This window comes from Microplitis demolitor, chromosome 6, assembly GCF_026212275.2.
Source record: "Microplitis demolitor isolate Queensland-Clemson2020A chromosome 6, iyMicDemo2.1a, whole genome shotgun sequence".
NCBI classification, from domain to species: domain Eukaryota; kingdom Metazoa; phylum Arthropoda; class Insecta; order Hymenoptera; family Braconidae; genus Microplitis; species Microplitis demolitor.
This window is the reverse complement of record NC_068550.1, coordinates 5,656,123-5,673,132: the sequence shown is the minus strand read 5'-3', so window position 1 is coordinate 5,673,132 and position 17,010 is coordinate 5,656,123. Positions and strand designations below refer to the sequence as shown.

The window sequence follows — 17,010 nt, the reverse complement described above, 5'->3', positions numbered from 1 at the left end:
ATAACCCAAAAACTATTAGGCGTCGGCTAAATTTAGGATCATTTGAATTTAAACAATTGAAGCGTTTGAAATTTCAAATTGCAGTAATTTTTATATGAGCTGTCAAGTATTTTCATACAGGACTGCTTAGGGAACAAAAAAACGTTTATATTGTAAAGATTTTTTTCATAGGAAAAAATCTACGGGTCAGTGGTCAGGAAAATAGATACACAGGTGTCCTCCTTGATCTTTTTCTATCTGATGCGGTCGTAACTCGAAATGAAAAAAAAATATAAAAATATGCACATGTGGAAACTTAAAAAAGCTAAAGGCATCATATGAACAAAAAAATTTTAATATTGTGTAGGATCATTCCTACAGTAATGAAATTACAGTCGCTATTCATGAAAAATACATATACTAATTTCCCGTTACCATTTTTTAATAAAATTTCTCAATTCTCCACGGTTCAATTATTTATAATTTTTTAAAACACGAAGTTTTAATTTTGAAATTTCAACAAAAGCCGATCTCTATTCGCAAATTAATTTGAATAAAAAAATTACTCGCACTACTTAGTTTAATTTTAAAAAAAATAAAAAAATAGAGTTCAGGTAAATAAAACAAAAAATTTCAATAAAAATTCATAATTCATTTATATATATATATATACATATATATATATACATATATACATATATATATATATATATATATATATATATATATCAATTTCGTTAAACATTCTAGTATATTTTTCATCATTTTTTTAAATTAATTTCTTTTTTTTTGTACCATATCATATATTTTCATATATATATGTATATGTATGCATATATATATATATATATATATATATATATATATACATATATATACACATCATATATTTATGAACATATGCACAAAACAGCGTGCGATGCGCGTAGGCAATAATTTTTTTTTTATTTCATATATATGTATATATATGCTAGATTAATCAATGAATCTTTCGCGCAAAGTTAAAATACTTTTTTTCATTATTAATATTATTATTATTATTATTATTATTATTATTATTATTATTATTAATTATTTATTTTTTCACACGCACACATACAAGCTTAATAATATACAAAAAAATGCACACAAACACGCAATATGTGCGCACACAATACTTAAGAAAAAAAAATCATTACTGAGTTTTCACATAAATTATCAAAAAACAAAAAAAAAATACTTAACAATAAAATGATTGCCTATGGCACTTTTAAAATTAATTTTAATCGATTATTAAAAAGCTTAATTAATATAATTATTATTAATAAATATTAAAATATAGATATAAATAAGTACAAATTAACTGGTGCGGATTAATAAAAAAAATCTTTTTTTTTTTCATCAATCGATTACATTGATTTTTTTTTATTTATTATTAACATTATTATTATCATTATTATTATTTATTATTAAGTCATTATAATAAAATATATATGCGAACGATGCGTCTATCTAATTAACTACATTACTATTTAGTTTATTTATTTATTTACAAATATTCCGCAACAGTTAATTATTTAAATGTACTATTATGTACATATATATTTTCTTATTTTATTAATATATATATATATATATATATATATATATATATATATATATATATATATATATATATATATATATTTATATAATAACTTAGTCGAAAAAATTTTTTATAATAACAACAATCACGATATAATTTTTTAGAAAGCAGAAGAAAATATTATATATATTTTTTTTTATTTAAAATTTAATTAATCGTGATTATTTATCATTAACTAATTAATTATTCTAAGTACAATTATTAAATCAACAGATATGCAATTGCATAAGCGCATTAAGTTTTAAATTTTTGAATTTTCATATTTAAGTATACTGCTGATTGATACTGATTGAGGTTTTTTTTTTCATAATTTTTAAATGGTAATTTTATTCACTAATTAAGTAATGATTGGAAAACAAAAAGTTGTGCTATTTTTGATTAATTAATTAATTAATTTAGAGTGTTGATTAAAAGATTGAGATTGGACGAGTTTAAAAATTTAATTTTTTTATAGAACAGACTCAATCTGTTTTATTTCTTTTTCGGGAGGATCCGATGGTGAGGGCGCTGTTTCTATTATTTCAGGGATGTCGTCCTCATTTTCTTCTTCTATGTCCTCGTCGATGGGTGTTAGGGTATCCATTATCACTGGAGGCGCCTTTAATAAAATCAAATTTAAAGTTTTTTTAATTTATTGGAGATGTAGACTAAAAATCAAAATATTGACTAAACTATTAGAAATACGGAAAAAATTAAAGAATACATTTTTGTAGGAAATTTAATTCTCTATAAAAATGTCATTATGACTTTTTTGATAAATCTAATAGCTACCGAGATATATTAAAAATAAACATTAAATTTGTATTTAAAACTACTGGAGTCTTTTCTTGCGTTATCGCTACTTTTAAATTGAATTTCTAGCCGAACAAGTAAAGATACGGTAAAAATGCATCAGGTAAATCGTATAGAGAATTTAATTTTCTATAAAAAAGACTTCTACTAATTTTCACGTAAACCCAATAGTTTAGAAAATAGAGACAAGAGTTCAAATTTAATTAAATCCCCGTAAAAATTACCGTGACAGTAATCGATTTTTTAACTGAAAATTTTTTCATTACAACTAAAAATTTAATAGCTGGTAATTTTCAAAAATTAGTCTTATCAATATTGTGATTGTCGCGGTAATTTTAAACCACTGAATTTTTTCCGTACATAAAAAATAATTATAGTCTATGGAAAAAAAAAAAAATTACTTGTGGTGTAGTGCAACGTTTCATTGCAGGCGCCATAAAACTGGTAATCGTACTGATTAAAAAGAAGAAAGCAGCCATAAAAAATGGTATACTGTAACTATTAGTTGCATCATAAACACTTCCAGCCAATGGGGAGCCAATAATGGCCGCCGCGCCACGGAACAGTATTAATAACCCAAATGCGTTTGTTAATTTATCTAGACCCAGTAGATCTACTAGGATAATTGACGTCAGTGAAATATATCCAGCTTTAAAATAAATAAATAAACATCATAAACTTATATATTCTATTAATAAATATCACTATAACCTAAAAAATCGATACTTACAAATAGCAGTACCAAAAAATGTCGCCATTATAATATACGACGTATAGGATTCACAAAATGGCGTCATTGCGACGGATATTGTTGAAACTAGTAAACAAATATTATTCAATAATAATGAATTAACTTGTGGAAAATCAGCGACAAAACCACAAATGACACGTCCAACAGTATTTGTTATACCAATTATTGATAGTAAAAATGGCGCTTCATTTTTGTCCACTCCCTTGTTAATTTAAAAGAAAAAAATTTAATTAATTTATTAATCAGTCAATAGATTAATTAACCCTCTGTACACAAATTTGAATTTAGTGATATATGTACTATACTTAATTGTGTACAGATGATTCATTAACCCTCCAGCATAATATTATTTTTCTATTGAACGTTTTCTACTGAAAGTATAAAATTTTCACGCGGGTGCTGAAAGGTTAATGCTAATTGATAATAATTGAACTTACATCTTTAATTGCTGAATCAACTAAATAAAAAAACGGTACATATAAACCAGCCATACCGAATACATTACTAATACCAATTAATAAAAATACAGGATTCCTTAACAAGGACATATCTAACATTGTTCCTAAGGCCTCTTTAAATGATTCTGGTAATTCTAAACACGGGCATAGTGATTCTAAACAAATAATTATACATTAATTAATCAATAAATTAATTATAACAGACCATTATTTACTGATAGCCAAATTGACGTCAATTTACTGCTGCAAGTTTGAGTGCGCATAAATTGACATCAACTTTCTGACAATAAACTCTGCCGAGATAATCATTTCCTCCGCAACTTAACGTAAATTTACAGCTGAAAATTGACTCTAACATTCCTGCAACTTGTTGCCGTGCACAACAATTAATGTCAACTTGTCGCCAAGTTTACATCAATAAGTTGGGCGAGCAAAAGTTGCCATCAACATGACAGAAATTTTCCGTGTCAAGTAGTCTTCATGTTGTCGCCGCAGATTGTCGTCAACTTTCAGGGAAATTTGAAGTCAATTTGTAGCCAAATAGTTGAATAGTTAAATTGTGATTATCTGGGTGGCTATCAGGGAGAGTAATTAAAAATACTTACGCTCAGGACCTTTTTCCATGTCACCATCACGCGTATCACCGCGAACAGATTTAGGAAGTGAAATTACCGATTGTCGATAATTAGCTATTGATTTTTGACTCTGGTATTCTGGTAAATTTACTATACTACCGCTATAAAAAATATCCTTGCGAGATAGAGGACGTACTATCGCGGCTTTTGGCTTTGGAATACTAGATTTACTTGTTGTAAATGTTATACTCTCTCCGTCCTGTAATAATAATAATTATAAACTCTTAATAAATAATACTCTAAGCCCAATTAATGATAATGATGTATAAATTTACATCAGCTTCCATGTTGTTATTTCTTGATCCCAACATACTGCTAGCAGACAATCTGAGATGTAGACTCTTACGAATGTCTCCATTACTATTTAAAGTTGTTCTAGAATTTTTAATTGCACTCAGACTAGGCTTGTATCGTTCTCCAGTGCTTGTTTTACGAATACGATCAAAAAATGGTACCGATCCATTCTTCGGAAGTCCTTGAACGTGAGTAGTAAACGCTGGTTGCGATGCATTACGTGGTATTATTGGTTTATTAAATTCCATTTCCGGTTTATCTGTTTTATCGACAACCGGTAAAACAGTATCTTTGGCATTGGCTGTTTCGTCAATGGATTTTTTACTTTTAGATTTAACTATTGAATTTTTTAGATCTAAGCTACCACTTTTGCTGGTGGCTGCACTCGAATGCTCTTGGACTTTAACTTCAGAGATCGTTGGTAAAGTTGGCACTGTCGGTACTGGCGTTAATGGCGTGCCTGAGTTATAATAACCTTCATAATATATATTTTTATAAATTAATTGTTAGTAAATATCATATTATTTTTTCGTCAACCCAACTTACCGGGTACAAGTTGATCGAGATTGAAACTTGAGTGTACACCGGGATCGATATTTATCGGCATTTTCATACGTTTCTCCATAGAGCCATCTGGTAACTGCACCATGAAATAAGAACCACCTATAGAACCACGTTCCATTTGAAAACGTTTCTCTTCGGCCATTCGCTGGAGAAGTGGTTTTACTGATGGCGGTTTTTGGTACTCTAGAGGTCGCATTAATGCACCAAATACCTTATTAAAATAAATATCATTTACTTATTATTAGTATTTAATTTTTTACTTCAATCCTTCAGCACCTGCGCTATAAGTTTTTTTTACCGCTTGACTTTAAATATTTTTTTCTAAATAATTTCAAACAGAATGACCGTGAAATTTTTTATCTTCATAAAATTTTATGCTTTTTGATTATGAAATTTAAAAATTATTTCGAGTTTAGAAAATATTTCGAAAAGCTGAGACTTTTTTTCATCACGTGAGTAAAATAGGGCGTAAAGTTAATACGGTTCGGCTAAACTCGGATCTTTTCGGCATTCGCTGCCATTTTTATCAGCCGTTACATCGGTCATTGGTTCCAAAATTTAAAAATAAAAACAAGTATATGATGACAAGATTTGTTAAATTTTGTAGAAATATTCAAATAAATTATAATTGCGCCATTACTGAGTAAGTGCATACTATTATTTTTCTATTAAAACTATAACATTTTCGCGCAATAACGCATGCGCTGAAGCGTGAGATTTATCTTCATCACGTGAAAGCTGAAGGATTAAAAATTCAGTTATTTGAGTTTCATAGACTTACTGCACAATTAAGTATAAGTCCAGCTAAAATTAAATGAGCACCCTTCCAACTGTATGATTCGACTAAAAAATTAGCTAAAGGCGCGAAAGCAAATGTACCAAAACCTGATCCACAGACAGCGATACCTGTAGCTAGAGATCTTTTGGTTTCAAAATAATAACCGACGCAAACTACTGCCGGTAAATAAATTAAACCGAATCCTATACCTGGGACAAAAAATAAAAAATATTATAAAGATTCAAAATTGATTAATTGATTCAATTAATTATAACTTACCACCCATAACACCATAAATTAACATAAGCATATTTACAGAAGAAGCAAATGTTGATAATACAAATGCAGTTGCCGCGATAAAACTGCCGGCCATACAAACGGCTCTGCATCCGTATCTATTTGTTAACGCACTAACAACTGGACCTAAAGTTATTAATTAATTGATTACTGGATTTATTAATTGGTATTAATTGGTATTAATAAGGGGCCGTTCATAAAATACGTCACCCCTAGCAGTATTGCGTGACACATGATAGAGCCCCCCCATTATGACAGAAATATATACATAGAAATATTTATAAATATGAAATGAATGGCTTTCTATCGTAACAAAAAAATTAAATTTTAAAAAACTGAGAAAAATTTGCAAAATTGTTTGATGAGCTGCGAACTTATTTTATGATCGGCCCTTAATTGATAAATTTATGAGAAAATATTACCAGCACTGAGATACATCCCAGATAGTAGAGACCCGACCCAAGCAGTCTTTCCTTTGCCCTCTCCAAAATAATTTACAAATTCTTCAAAAAATATACCAAATGTATACGCAATACCGTCCACTATCATGTTGCACATGAATGACGCTATTACTACTACCCAACCATATCCTCCATCAGGAGGAGGCGGTATATCGTGATATTCACACAGTGATCCGGCATCATCATCCGGTGATGTTTCATCACCACCAGTATCGACTCCTGTTAGTCTTGTTTGCTCTTCTACTGAGTATTCACTCTCAGTCTGTAACAATAATAAATAATTGATAGTTAATTTATTTAAAATTTATGCAAAAATAATTATTTTGCTAACTGTTTATAAAAAAAAAATTGTAGTATCCATTTTTCAAATTTTGAAAACTAAAGTATATATATCATTTTTTTTCAATAATCTGCCAAAGAGGACATGTTAAAACATTATTTAAAATAATTGAGTATACGAAACAAACTATTCAAAATATTTGAATTTTTCGTCAGATTTTGAATTAGATGTGAATATTAGAATTATTAAAAAAAAACGGAATTATTTGTAAACTATTGAAGTATAATTTTTATAATTTATCATAAATTATATCCAAACTTCATGTTCAAAGTTCGAATTGAATATTCGGAATTTAATCGAATTATACAAAAATTTATGAATCATTCGAAAATTTACGAGTACTTTGAAAACTGGTGAATACTTTGAATTTTTTTAAATTCTTCCACGTGTTCGAATAGTTCGAAAATTTACGAATAATTCTAGAATTTGTAGATACTTTGAATTTTTTAAAGTATTTCGATTAATTCGAAAATTTATGAATAATTCGAAAAGAAAAGAATAATTTAAATACTACCAATAACTTGAATTGTTAAAAATTTGAATCGAATAGTAATATTCGATTCAATTCGGACATTATTTGTTTTCTAGAAAATTAGAAGTGTAGATTTGGTTTTTTTGATTAGTTAAAAAAAAAAAGAGAAATTGTATTTAAACACTATTCCAAATTTTTAAAATGAGACAAAATTTTAAAGGATATTTTGATTGATAAATTATATCAATTTCCATATCATAAATAAAAATGGGTTATGGTGAAAAATATTAATCAAAAGAGAAAGGAAATCCTTGACATACTTGATATTTATCTAGGACTATTTACACATAATCTCAATTATTATTATTATTATTATTATTATTATTGTTATTATTTATAATAACGTATTTTTGAAACTAATAATTTTAAAAAATTAAATGCGCGGGAATGAATTTACTGCAAGTCATTGAAACTAAAATGATTAAACGGAAATTTATATATTTATTATTTTTTTTTTTAACAAAATAATTTAAACGAGTGCCTTGATCCACAAAAGAAAAATAAGAAACCTTGTTCATGCCATAGATTCATTTGAACATAAAATAAAAACTTGTTTTTCATGTACTACTTTAATAATTATTGCAGTCAACTATCGACTTTTATCAATTCTAATCAAATCTATATTGATAATGATAAATTTATATAACACAATACTGATGTTAAATCATCGAGTTAAATAACAATAAACAAAATACATTCATTTTAATTTAATAAGTTATCTCTATAAGTATTTTATATTTTTTAAATGCAAATTTATAAATATACATATATATATAAATATATACATATATTAATTAATCTAATGCTTGTGTACACTAATAATGCACTCAAGAATTATTTCCTTTTCAATATTCGTAAATAGAAAAATAGATAAACAAATAAAGTTACGAAATTTTATTAGAAAAAATTTAATCAATTATTGGATTATCTATTGCGGAAATTCATTTAAAAGGCAATATTCATAAAATGACAATTTATCGAATAGTAAAGTCCATTTAAAAAATAAAATAACAATAAAGAAATCAAAAGTACAAAATTTTAAATATGTAACGACCATTTAAGAATAAAATATTAAAAAAAAAAAAAGATAAGATGGAAATAACGTTTATACAAAACAATAAATTATTGAATAATAAAGAGGATAAATGGAAATGAATAAAAATTTGATTGTCATACAAAAATTAATTTAATTATTGTGGCCTATAGGAGACCAGAGCTTTCGGCCAAAAGAAATTTATTCGAAATGCGTAAAATTGATTAATTTTTAAAAGACAATCATTCACAGAAATAAGATATTATGGCGAAATAATATTTTTTTGGAATTCAAAGAAAAGCTCAAAATTTCTTGGATCAAAAAAAATTTACTTAAACCAACAGAATTTTGATTCTTCTTCTAGATTGCAAAGAATAGTAGACCACAAAGATAATTCTTCAGCCAATGTTTCCTTTATTTTTTTCATAATTTTTATTATTCCAATTTATTCTCTACTATTCATCAATGTATTATTTTTTATAAAATTTATTTCCATTCTGTCATTTTTTAGATATTTCATTTCTTAAATTTATACTTTTGCAAATTTCAAGTCTTATACTATTTATATTTGCGCGAATAATTCCAATTATCCATAAATTAAATTTTCTACTTAATCTCTAAGAAAATTTATGAGAATCTATTGGTTGTTATATTCTTTAATAAAAACAACAATTACTAAGAAAAAACAGAGTTCTTGACGTAAAAAATTCTTTTACGCCAAAAAATCCTTTTTTATGTGTATACATTTACATTAAATTTAAATTAACCGCCATTTTTTTTTCAAATTTAAATTACAAACAAAAAAACTTAATTAGAAAGATAAATCATTGTACTTTAATCACTAAATTCTTCCATAAATCTCAGTAATTACTCATTTTAATTAAATCTAATTAGAAGTAAATTAACAAGCCATACAAATTTATTATCAAGGTTAGCTCTTAGCCCAACTTAATTACCGCTCGTTAACACTAACTACATATTTAAATGTCTGTAAAAAAAATAAACAATTAAATAAACAAATGAAAACAGTAAAAATAATAAAAAAACCCACCGTACTGATTTTTCTAACCCTTCTCGAGCCGTATTGGCTGTACTGAGATTTGTTGAGTGACACCCGGGACATTTTAAATATTTAAAAATCACAAATTTCCTTATAAATTAATAACAACAATAAAGTATAAAAAAATATATATGTATATATTTAAATCACTCTCAAAATAATAAATATAAATTTATCAGCACTTGCACTACAAGTAACACTGAGGATGACAACGAATTTTATAAAATAAACTCGTCATAGTCAGCTGCCATCTTTTATTAAAAAAATATTATTTTTCACAAAAATATCTGGCATCATTCGGTTTAAAAAAAAAATATCCTAAAATATATTTCGTAAACAAGAAACTGAGGTCTTTAAACTCTTAAACTATCATCCTTTATTTAAATTTACGCGCTAACCTTTAATTTATTTAAATAAATTACATTTTCTTTTATTTTTTTATTTTACATATTTTTAGTCGACTATAAAAATAAAGACAAAGAACTTGACACCAGAACAAAGAAAATTATAAATAAATATTTAAATATTTATACTTTATTATTATTATTTTAAATCACTATTTTATATTAATAGGGTTATGTTGAGTGGTGAAAACAGAATTTTGTAATAAAATATTTATTTAAATAGTCTGTAGTCTAGATTGGAGAATAAATGGTGTGTAATAGTTACAGAGTGCAGTCTAGTATAATTAAATTTTATTGTTATTTATTTTAATGGAGTTAAAGCGCCTACTCTTTATAATTACGCGACGACTGACGACACCAGAGTGCATTTGCATTTGATTGGATACTTATACTTTACTACAGACTCTGACTGACTGAAAAAAACATTTTATGTTGGTAGAATACGTTGAGTATGAGCAGACAAAGACGCCATGTTATTATTTTTATTTTATCACTCTTACTCCCCACTATAAAGTTATTTTTTTACGGCATTATCACAAATTATACCGTTATATTGTGCATGTATGACTACATTTTTATTTTTTTACTTTAGTGTTTATTGTTTCTGTTTATTTTTGGTGTTTGTTTTTGTTTCATTATTTTGTGACAAAAGCGACATCTAGAAAAGTAACGGCAGTTGATAACATGAATTTCTGTTTTTGTAATTTTTTTCTTTTTCAAGATTTATACTTTGTTGCTAGAAAAATTTGTTTTGAGGAAAATTTTAAATTTAAGACAGAAGATTTGAATTGAATTCGGAAAAATGAGATATTAAATATTTTAAAATTTTAAACTTGACCAATAAATAGATGACCCACGATAATTTGACGATAAATATTTTTATAAATTATGAGAAAAATATTTAATGTTCTCATACAAAAATACTATTATAACATTATAATAACACAAGTTCACAAAAAAAAAATAATTTTTTCCCGCTGAACACGAATCTGAAGTCACAATTGGGAGTCAAACTGCAAATATCGGAGAAAAAACCGAATAAACCGAAAAAAAGAAAAACGTGGACAAAGTTCCCATTTACTGCACAAGTGAAAGAAAGATAGTACCGGTTGTCAACTTGAGTGTGATAAAGAGTAAAGTTCAGATACTTTTTAAATTCGAAGTAGTAAAAATAGTGACTACTATTCACTACATACTGTGATAAATATGTCAATGCTAGTAATAACTCGAATAGTGGTATATTTTTCACTAACAATCAGTTTACGGAAAAAAAAACAAGTAAAAATTAGTATGGGGAAAGTAACCCGAAACCACATTGAAATAAAGAAATAATTGTCCCAAATAAATCAATTTATTTGTGGCAAATGATATATTTGTGGTAAAGATATTAAATTTGTGACGAATAACAGAAAATTTGGCGATAATTAAGCACATGGCCCAAGTAACCTTTATTCACAGCAATTGGATCATTTCTTTACCCCAAATAAATCACTTATTTCACGCAATTAATTTGCTCAAATATATTATATCTTTCTCACAATTTAATATTTATTTGGCCATATCCAAATATACGATATCTTTGGTTTAAACAAATCTTAGTCGTCTCAATTAAATCTTTTTTTCAGTGTACTAATGGAATCCAACAGCTTTTACTTTTGACAAAAGTTCAAAATTGCTATTCCACAAGTAAAATATTTTATCAAAAATTAAAAATTACTAAGCACATATTTTTTTCTAAGTGTTTGTACCTTTCATTTATGAAATAGTATATAATTTTTCACTCATACCAAAAGTAAAAGCTATCGAATCCATTAATAATTTCGGATTACTTTACACAGTAATTATAATTAAATTTTGAAATTTGATTTTTACCGTGAAATATTCATTGAAAAATAGTTCATCTTTTATTTGTTCCATGTGTAAAAATTTGGATTTTCTCCTGTCACGAAAATTATTTTTTAAACTCACATATCAAATTAATAATGCAATAATACTCGGTGTTTGACTACTGAACACAATATTCTTTTAACAAGAGTCACTTTTATTATCAGTATAGGTTCAATATTTCCATCCAAACTCTTACTACTAATGTATTATGAGTTTTTCTTTTTCCTTTTTTTAAATTCTTTAAAATAAGCCCCCGGCAATATATTAAATGAATTTAAATATCTTGAATTTTTCTACTTAAAATAGCTATTTTTATAATTGTTTTTTTTTTTTTTACCTCTACTAAGTATTTTTTAATTAATATTGAAAAAAATAGATTTATAAAAATTTTAATTCATTATTATGATTTTGAAAATTAATTATTCAAATAAATTTAATTCAAATTTTTTTGATATTAATTAATCCTCATTAAAAATCTAATGGTTCATTGAACATAATTATTAATTAATTAATCGATTAATTATTTTTCGCAAGTAGAAAAAAAATTCATTTATTAATGTTAAATAAGTAATTGAACTGATATATTTTTATATTTAAATGGTCGAGAACTTGTATAATTGAAGGTCAATAAAATGGTAATTTTATTCAGCAACGGAAATAATTTATACTATTTTTTATTCTGGTCATTATTAATAAATACTCCCTGCGAAGTTTATTTAATTTTTTATATTCAATATCAATAATAAACTTTTTTCATATAAAGTTTCTAATATTGGAGCTCTAAATAAAAAGATTTTTTTTTTTTTTTGGAATTTCATTAAGTTTTATATAAGAGATTAAAACGGATAAGAGTTTTGACGGCGATCTACTTATGATAGCATGACCAACAAATATCATTATTTTGATAACCGAGTGATTATGAGATAGATGGGATTATAAAAATTACGATGTCTTTGATATTTTTTTTCTCTTTGTGTAATTTGTAGGTGTAAAGTACATTTTAAGTGCTATAATAAAACAAATCTCTTATGATTATCTTTTTATCTAAGATAAAAAAATATAAAATCTATTTTATTACTTTTTATTATTGTTTGGTTAAATAATTTATTATGATTAATTTTTTTTTTTTTGTTAAATAAAATTTTTATAAATTTTAGTTAATTGATCAATCAATAACTGATTTTTTTTAACAAAATTTTGACAATTAATTTTTTATTTTAAATACTTTTTAAAAATTGTCAAAACAAATTTAAAATTCTAATTTTTAGAAAAAAATTTTTAATAAAAAAAAAAATTTATTTGTTGATTCTCATAAATTTTGTAATTTCTTATAAAATGATCTATTTAAATTCAAATTAAATTGATAAAAGTCATAGAAAAAAATCAATCAAAATAATTAAAAAAATTTCAAAATTCGAATTTTTTTAAGTATTTTTTTACCAAAATTATCATCAAAATTTATTTGAAAAAAATTTGTCAAATTAGCGACCATAATTTATTTAAAATCCCCCAGTACCAAATTAAAAAAAAAAAAAAAAAAAAAAAAAAAAAAAAAAAAAAACAAATTTTTAAACTTCTCAAAAAAAAATTTCATACAAAAAATATTTCTTTCATTTGCTGTCATCTTTTATCCATAAAATTTCTTAAAAAAATTCTACAACTCAAAAAAAAAATTACAATATAATCCTTATATACCATAAAATTTTTCAAAAAAAAAAAATTTTTAATTCTAAAAAAAAATTACAAAAACAAAAAAGATTATACCTTATTCTTAGGAGACATTATTAAGTGGGAATCCCACTAATAAATTAATTTGCAAGTAAAGTGCAAAATGCCCGATACCGGACAATTACAATTACCCTCAATGAAACAATTAAAAAAAAAAAAAAGTGTCCACACACCAATTAAAATAACAAACTATCTTAACTATCGCATCCAACGAGCCAGCTCGTATAACAAGAGTTATTAAAATGCTGCTGGTATAGACTTATCACTAAACGGACGTCCCATCCCGCAGCTACACTATACTACTAAACCAGATATTTTTTTCTCCCTTCCCCCTCAGTTATTTCTACCAATTATCCCCCTCTATTTTATAAAACCACGCATACATTGAATTACACATTACGCATTACTTTGACAATTACACGGAACTCAAATATATAAGACCCCATTGAATTTAATTAAATAGCAACAACATCATCAGCTAATGAGTGTAATTTAAACTGGTACTAATTTATTTATTTACATGATACACAACATTCAAATGACCACCCACATATATTTTATTACTCACTCTGTTCATCACTGCATTCGAGACAAAGAGTACAAAGTTCTTAATAAAAGATCAATGACCTCAATTTCTATGAATAATTAATAGGTTTTTAATTTTTATTGGTTTTATTATAAATAAAATTATATTATTTCATTTTTTTAAGTAAACTCTGGGGATAGATACTTGATAGTTACGTAGAGATTTATGTTACATTAGAGGAGAAAGGCATTTTGTATATAAATAGTATATTAGTGATTATGTAGCATATAATATGTTTTGCATAATATTTAATTTGTTTTTTGTTAGATAATTTTATTTATCGAATTAAATGTGATTTTATTTTTAAATAATTAAATATCAAATAGGGCAATTAGTATCTGTCAATTATAATTTATTTTATTATTATTAAAATTTTTAAAATGATTTGAGTTTAAATTTTTTGAAATAAATTTTGATTAAATTCGTAAAAAAAAATTACTTCTTATGTTTACAATAATTACGGCAATTAAAATATCAACTTGAGTTTAAATTTTAAAAATATTGCGTTTCTCCTAAAAAATTTACTTGGATACAAAGCTATTTAAAATTTCAATCAGTACACAGAAGAAAAGGATTTCTTGGCACAAGAATTTTTCTTTTAATTCTTAATGTAATTTTGGCACCAAAAAATCATTTTTATTTTTTTTGCAATTCATTACAATTTTCAGAGTTTTGAAGTTTTAGAAAAATTACTCCGAGTACGGAATAAATAGGGGTTTCGTTTTTCCAGCGGAGGGATTTCAGAATGATCTGGATTTTATTTAAATCCGCATTTACTCCGACCAGAGTTTTAATATTAAAATAAACTTCCCTTTAGAGTAAATTTCATGAGGGGATTAAATAAAAAAAATCGGCCGTATTCACTCCAGATTTGATCAGCGTTCACTCTGCAAATTTCTTACAATTTTTCTATTTTTTAATTAAAATTCCAAAATGTTTTTATTTAGAATTTTTTTTATCCACATAAAAATATCTGGGGGTAAGAAAAATTTTCCATTATGAAATTAAAATAAAAACTTTCTTAGGGCTAGAAAAAATTTATTAGGGCAGGTAAAATTTTTCTTAGTGGAATTCAAATTTTTTTGCGCCAAAAAATTCTTTTTTTCTTTGCATAGCAGTTCTCTCTTCAAATTTTTTTGGATCAAATTTACACAGGTTACGAATAAAAATATACTTTCGAAGACTTAATTAATCAAAGTTAAATTTCGTCATTAGTAAAGTAATTATTGTCATTAAATTTTTTTTTTTAAAAAACTTCAAATAATTTTTATTCAAAAATTTTTTTTTCCTGCAGTAGTCAAATCATGTAAATTTTAATTACGCACTACAATTCTCTCTCGAAATCCCGATTTCAATTTATCAGGACTTCCTTCCCCATAAAATAAATTTTTTATTCCAACCCAAAGTAAAAAAAAATTTTTCAAAAATTTATAAATAAGTTAAAAAAGAATTTTTAATATTAAAAAAATCCCTTTACCATTAATTTAATTGTAATAAAAATAATAATCACAAACAATCGCCCATAAATTCTATAAATACAAAATAATCGCAATCTCATACAAAGAAATATAAATAAAATATGACTCACACATAACAGACACTAAATAATTACGCACATATATATTATTAACGCTCAATAAAAAAATTCTCTAAACAAATTGCTTCACATGATAACTCGTCAATTAAACATATATATCTATAGCGACATGATATATTTATCCCAGCCCACTTGCAGCAAATAATTAATAAAAATAAAAATAAATGTACGAAACTTACAGCAGTAGATATAGGACGGGGATTTATCTGTAGGCCTTCATCTTCACCAATCGGCTCCTCATACTGGTCCTCTCTGCTGCTAGTAGGGCCCATTTTAAGCGCCTTTTAGGCGCGATAACAATAATAACTTTGATATAAATTAATAAACTTGTCTCCAGTATAATTTTTTATTAACGTAAATATTGCGCCAACACACTCGAGGAAATTTAAATTTTACATCAGTATAAAATCCTCTTAAAAACTTAAATATGGTGATGGTGACCCAGTCGGTCTTTATTTCAAATAAATTATCCTCGCTCATTAGTCACATTAAATCCACTTTTGTTTATATTTATATATTTATCATTTAGTCAACAATTTTAATGGACAATTATTATTAATTATTTTTTTTTTAATCATACCCACAAACTAGGGCGATTCACTTGTAACAATTGATCCTTAATCGCGTGCTACTTCAAGTTGATCTAAATATCGAACTTTGTAGTATAAGTAGTCTCATTCGAAACTAGGACAGCCTTGATTTACTTTTTTATTATTATTATTTCAGGACCTTTAAATGACCTCTGGATTTTTTTACAGTTAAAAATTTTTTTTATTATCAAATTTCGCGAAACCAAAATCTGATAAATTTTTTTAAATTTCGCGGCAAAAAAAAAAACCACTGAAAAAATTACATTTTTCTTTTTAAAATTAAAATTTATTATTTCACATGAGTTTATAAAAAAACAAAAATTAAAATTTAGTATTTTTAGTTGTAAAAAAAATAAAAAAAATTCACAGACCGCGATAAGTTGCGCAAACTTGAGCTAATAAACAATCACTTTTGAAACAATAAACACTTTTATGTAAATAAAATGATGTTGAATAATTAATATTTATAAAATGTATATATATATATTTAATATATATGTATATAATAATAGACTTAAATGGATGCGTTATTAAAAATGACAATAGTCGGGCAGCTGATCCCGCGGTTGGGTAGCGCCGCAGCGCCCCGGGATCAATAAACCGACGGCGGCCGTCGCCTT

At 25.6% G+C, this 17,010-nt stretch overlaps 1 protein-coding gene across 5 annotated transcripts; it reads right to left on the bottom strand.

The window, feature by feature from the left end:
* Positions 1-1,725: 1,725 nt before the first annotated feature.
* LOC103577614 (monocarboxylate transporter 12) lies at positions 1,726-16,535 on the bottom strand. 5 transcript variants are annotated; one of them, XM_008558337.3, is made up of 11 exons: positions 15,980-16,535; positions 6,595-6,895; positions 6,155-6,298; positions 5,879-6,084; positions 5,080-5,308; positions 4,515-5,008; positions 4,210-4,438; positions 3,584-3,759; positions 3,126-3,348; positions 2,797-3,044; positions 1,726-2,201 (listed from the first exon to the last, which is right to left on the bottom strand). In XM_008558337.3, the coding sequence occupies exons 1-11, from the start codon at positions 16,070-16,072 to the stop codon at positions 2,052-2,054; spliced, it is 2,493 nt and encodes an 830-aa protein (XP_008556559.1). In that variant the 5' UTR covers positions 16,073-16,535; the 3' UTR covers positions 1,726-2,051. The 5 variants fall into 5 exon arrangements, with proteins under 5 accessions (XP_008556559.1, XP_008556560.1, XP_008556563.1 ...); XM_008558338.3 differs by having other exon boundaries at positions 4,515-4,993; XM_008558341.3 differs by lacking the exon at positions 15,980-16,535 and adding an exon at positions 11,875-12,005 and having other exon boundaries at positions 1,727-2,201.
* Positions 16,536-17,010: the final 475 nt, after the last annotated feature.

Excerpts from the sequence above, each read along its gene's own strand:
- LOC103577614 (XM_008558337.3), bottom strand. The coding sequence starts at position 16,072 with ATGGGCCCTACTAGCAGCAGAGAGGACCAGTATGAGGAGCCGATTGGT. Across the intron at positions 6,896-15,979 it reads CCCGTCCTATATCTACTGCT|ACTGAGAGTGAATACTCAGT; the intron begins GTAAGTTTCGTA and ends TTATTGTTACAG. Across the intron at positions 3,760-4,209 it reads CATGGAAAAAGGTCCTGAGC|AATCACTATGCCCGTGTTTA; the intron begins GTAAGTATTTTT and ends TTATTTGTTTAG.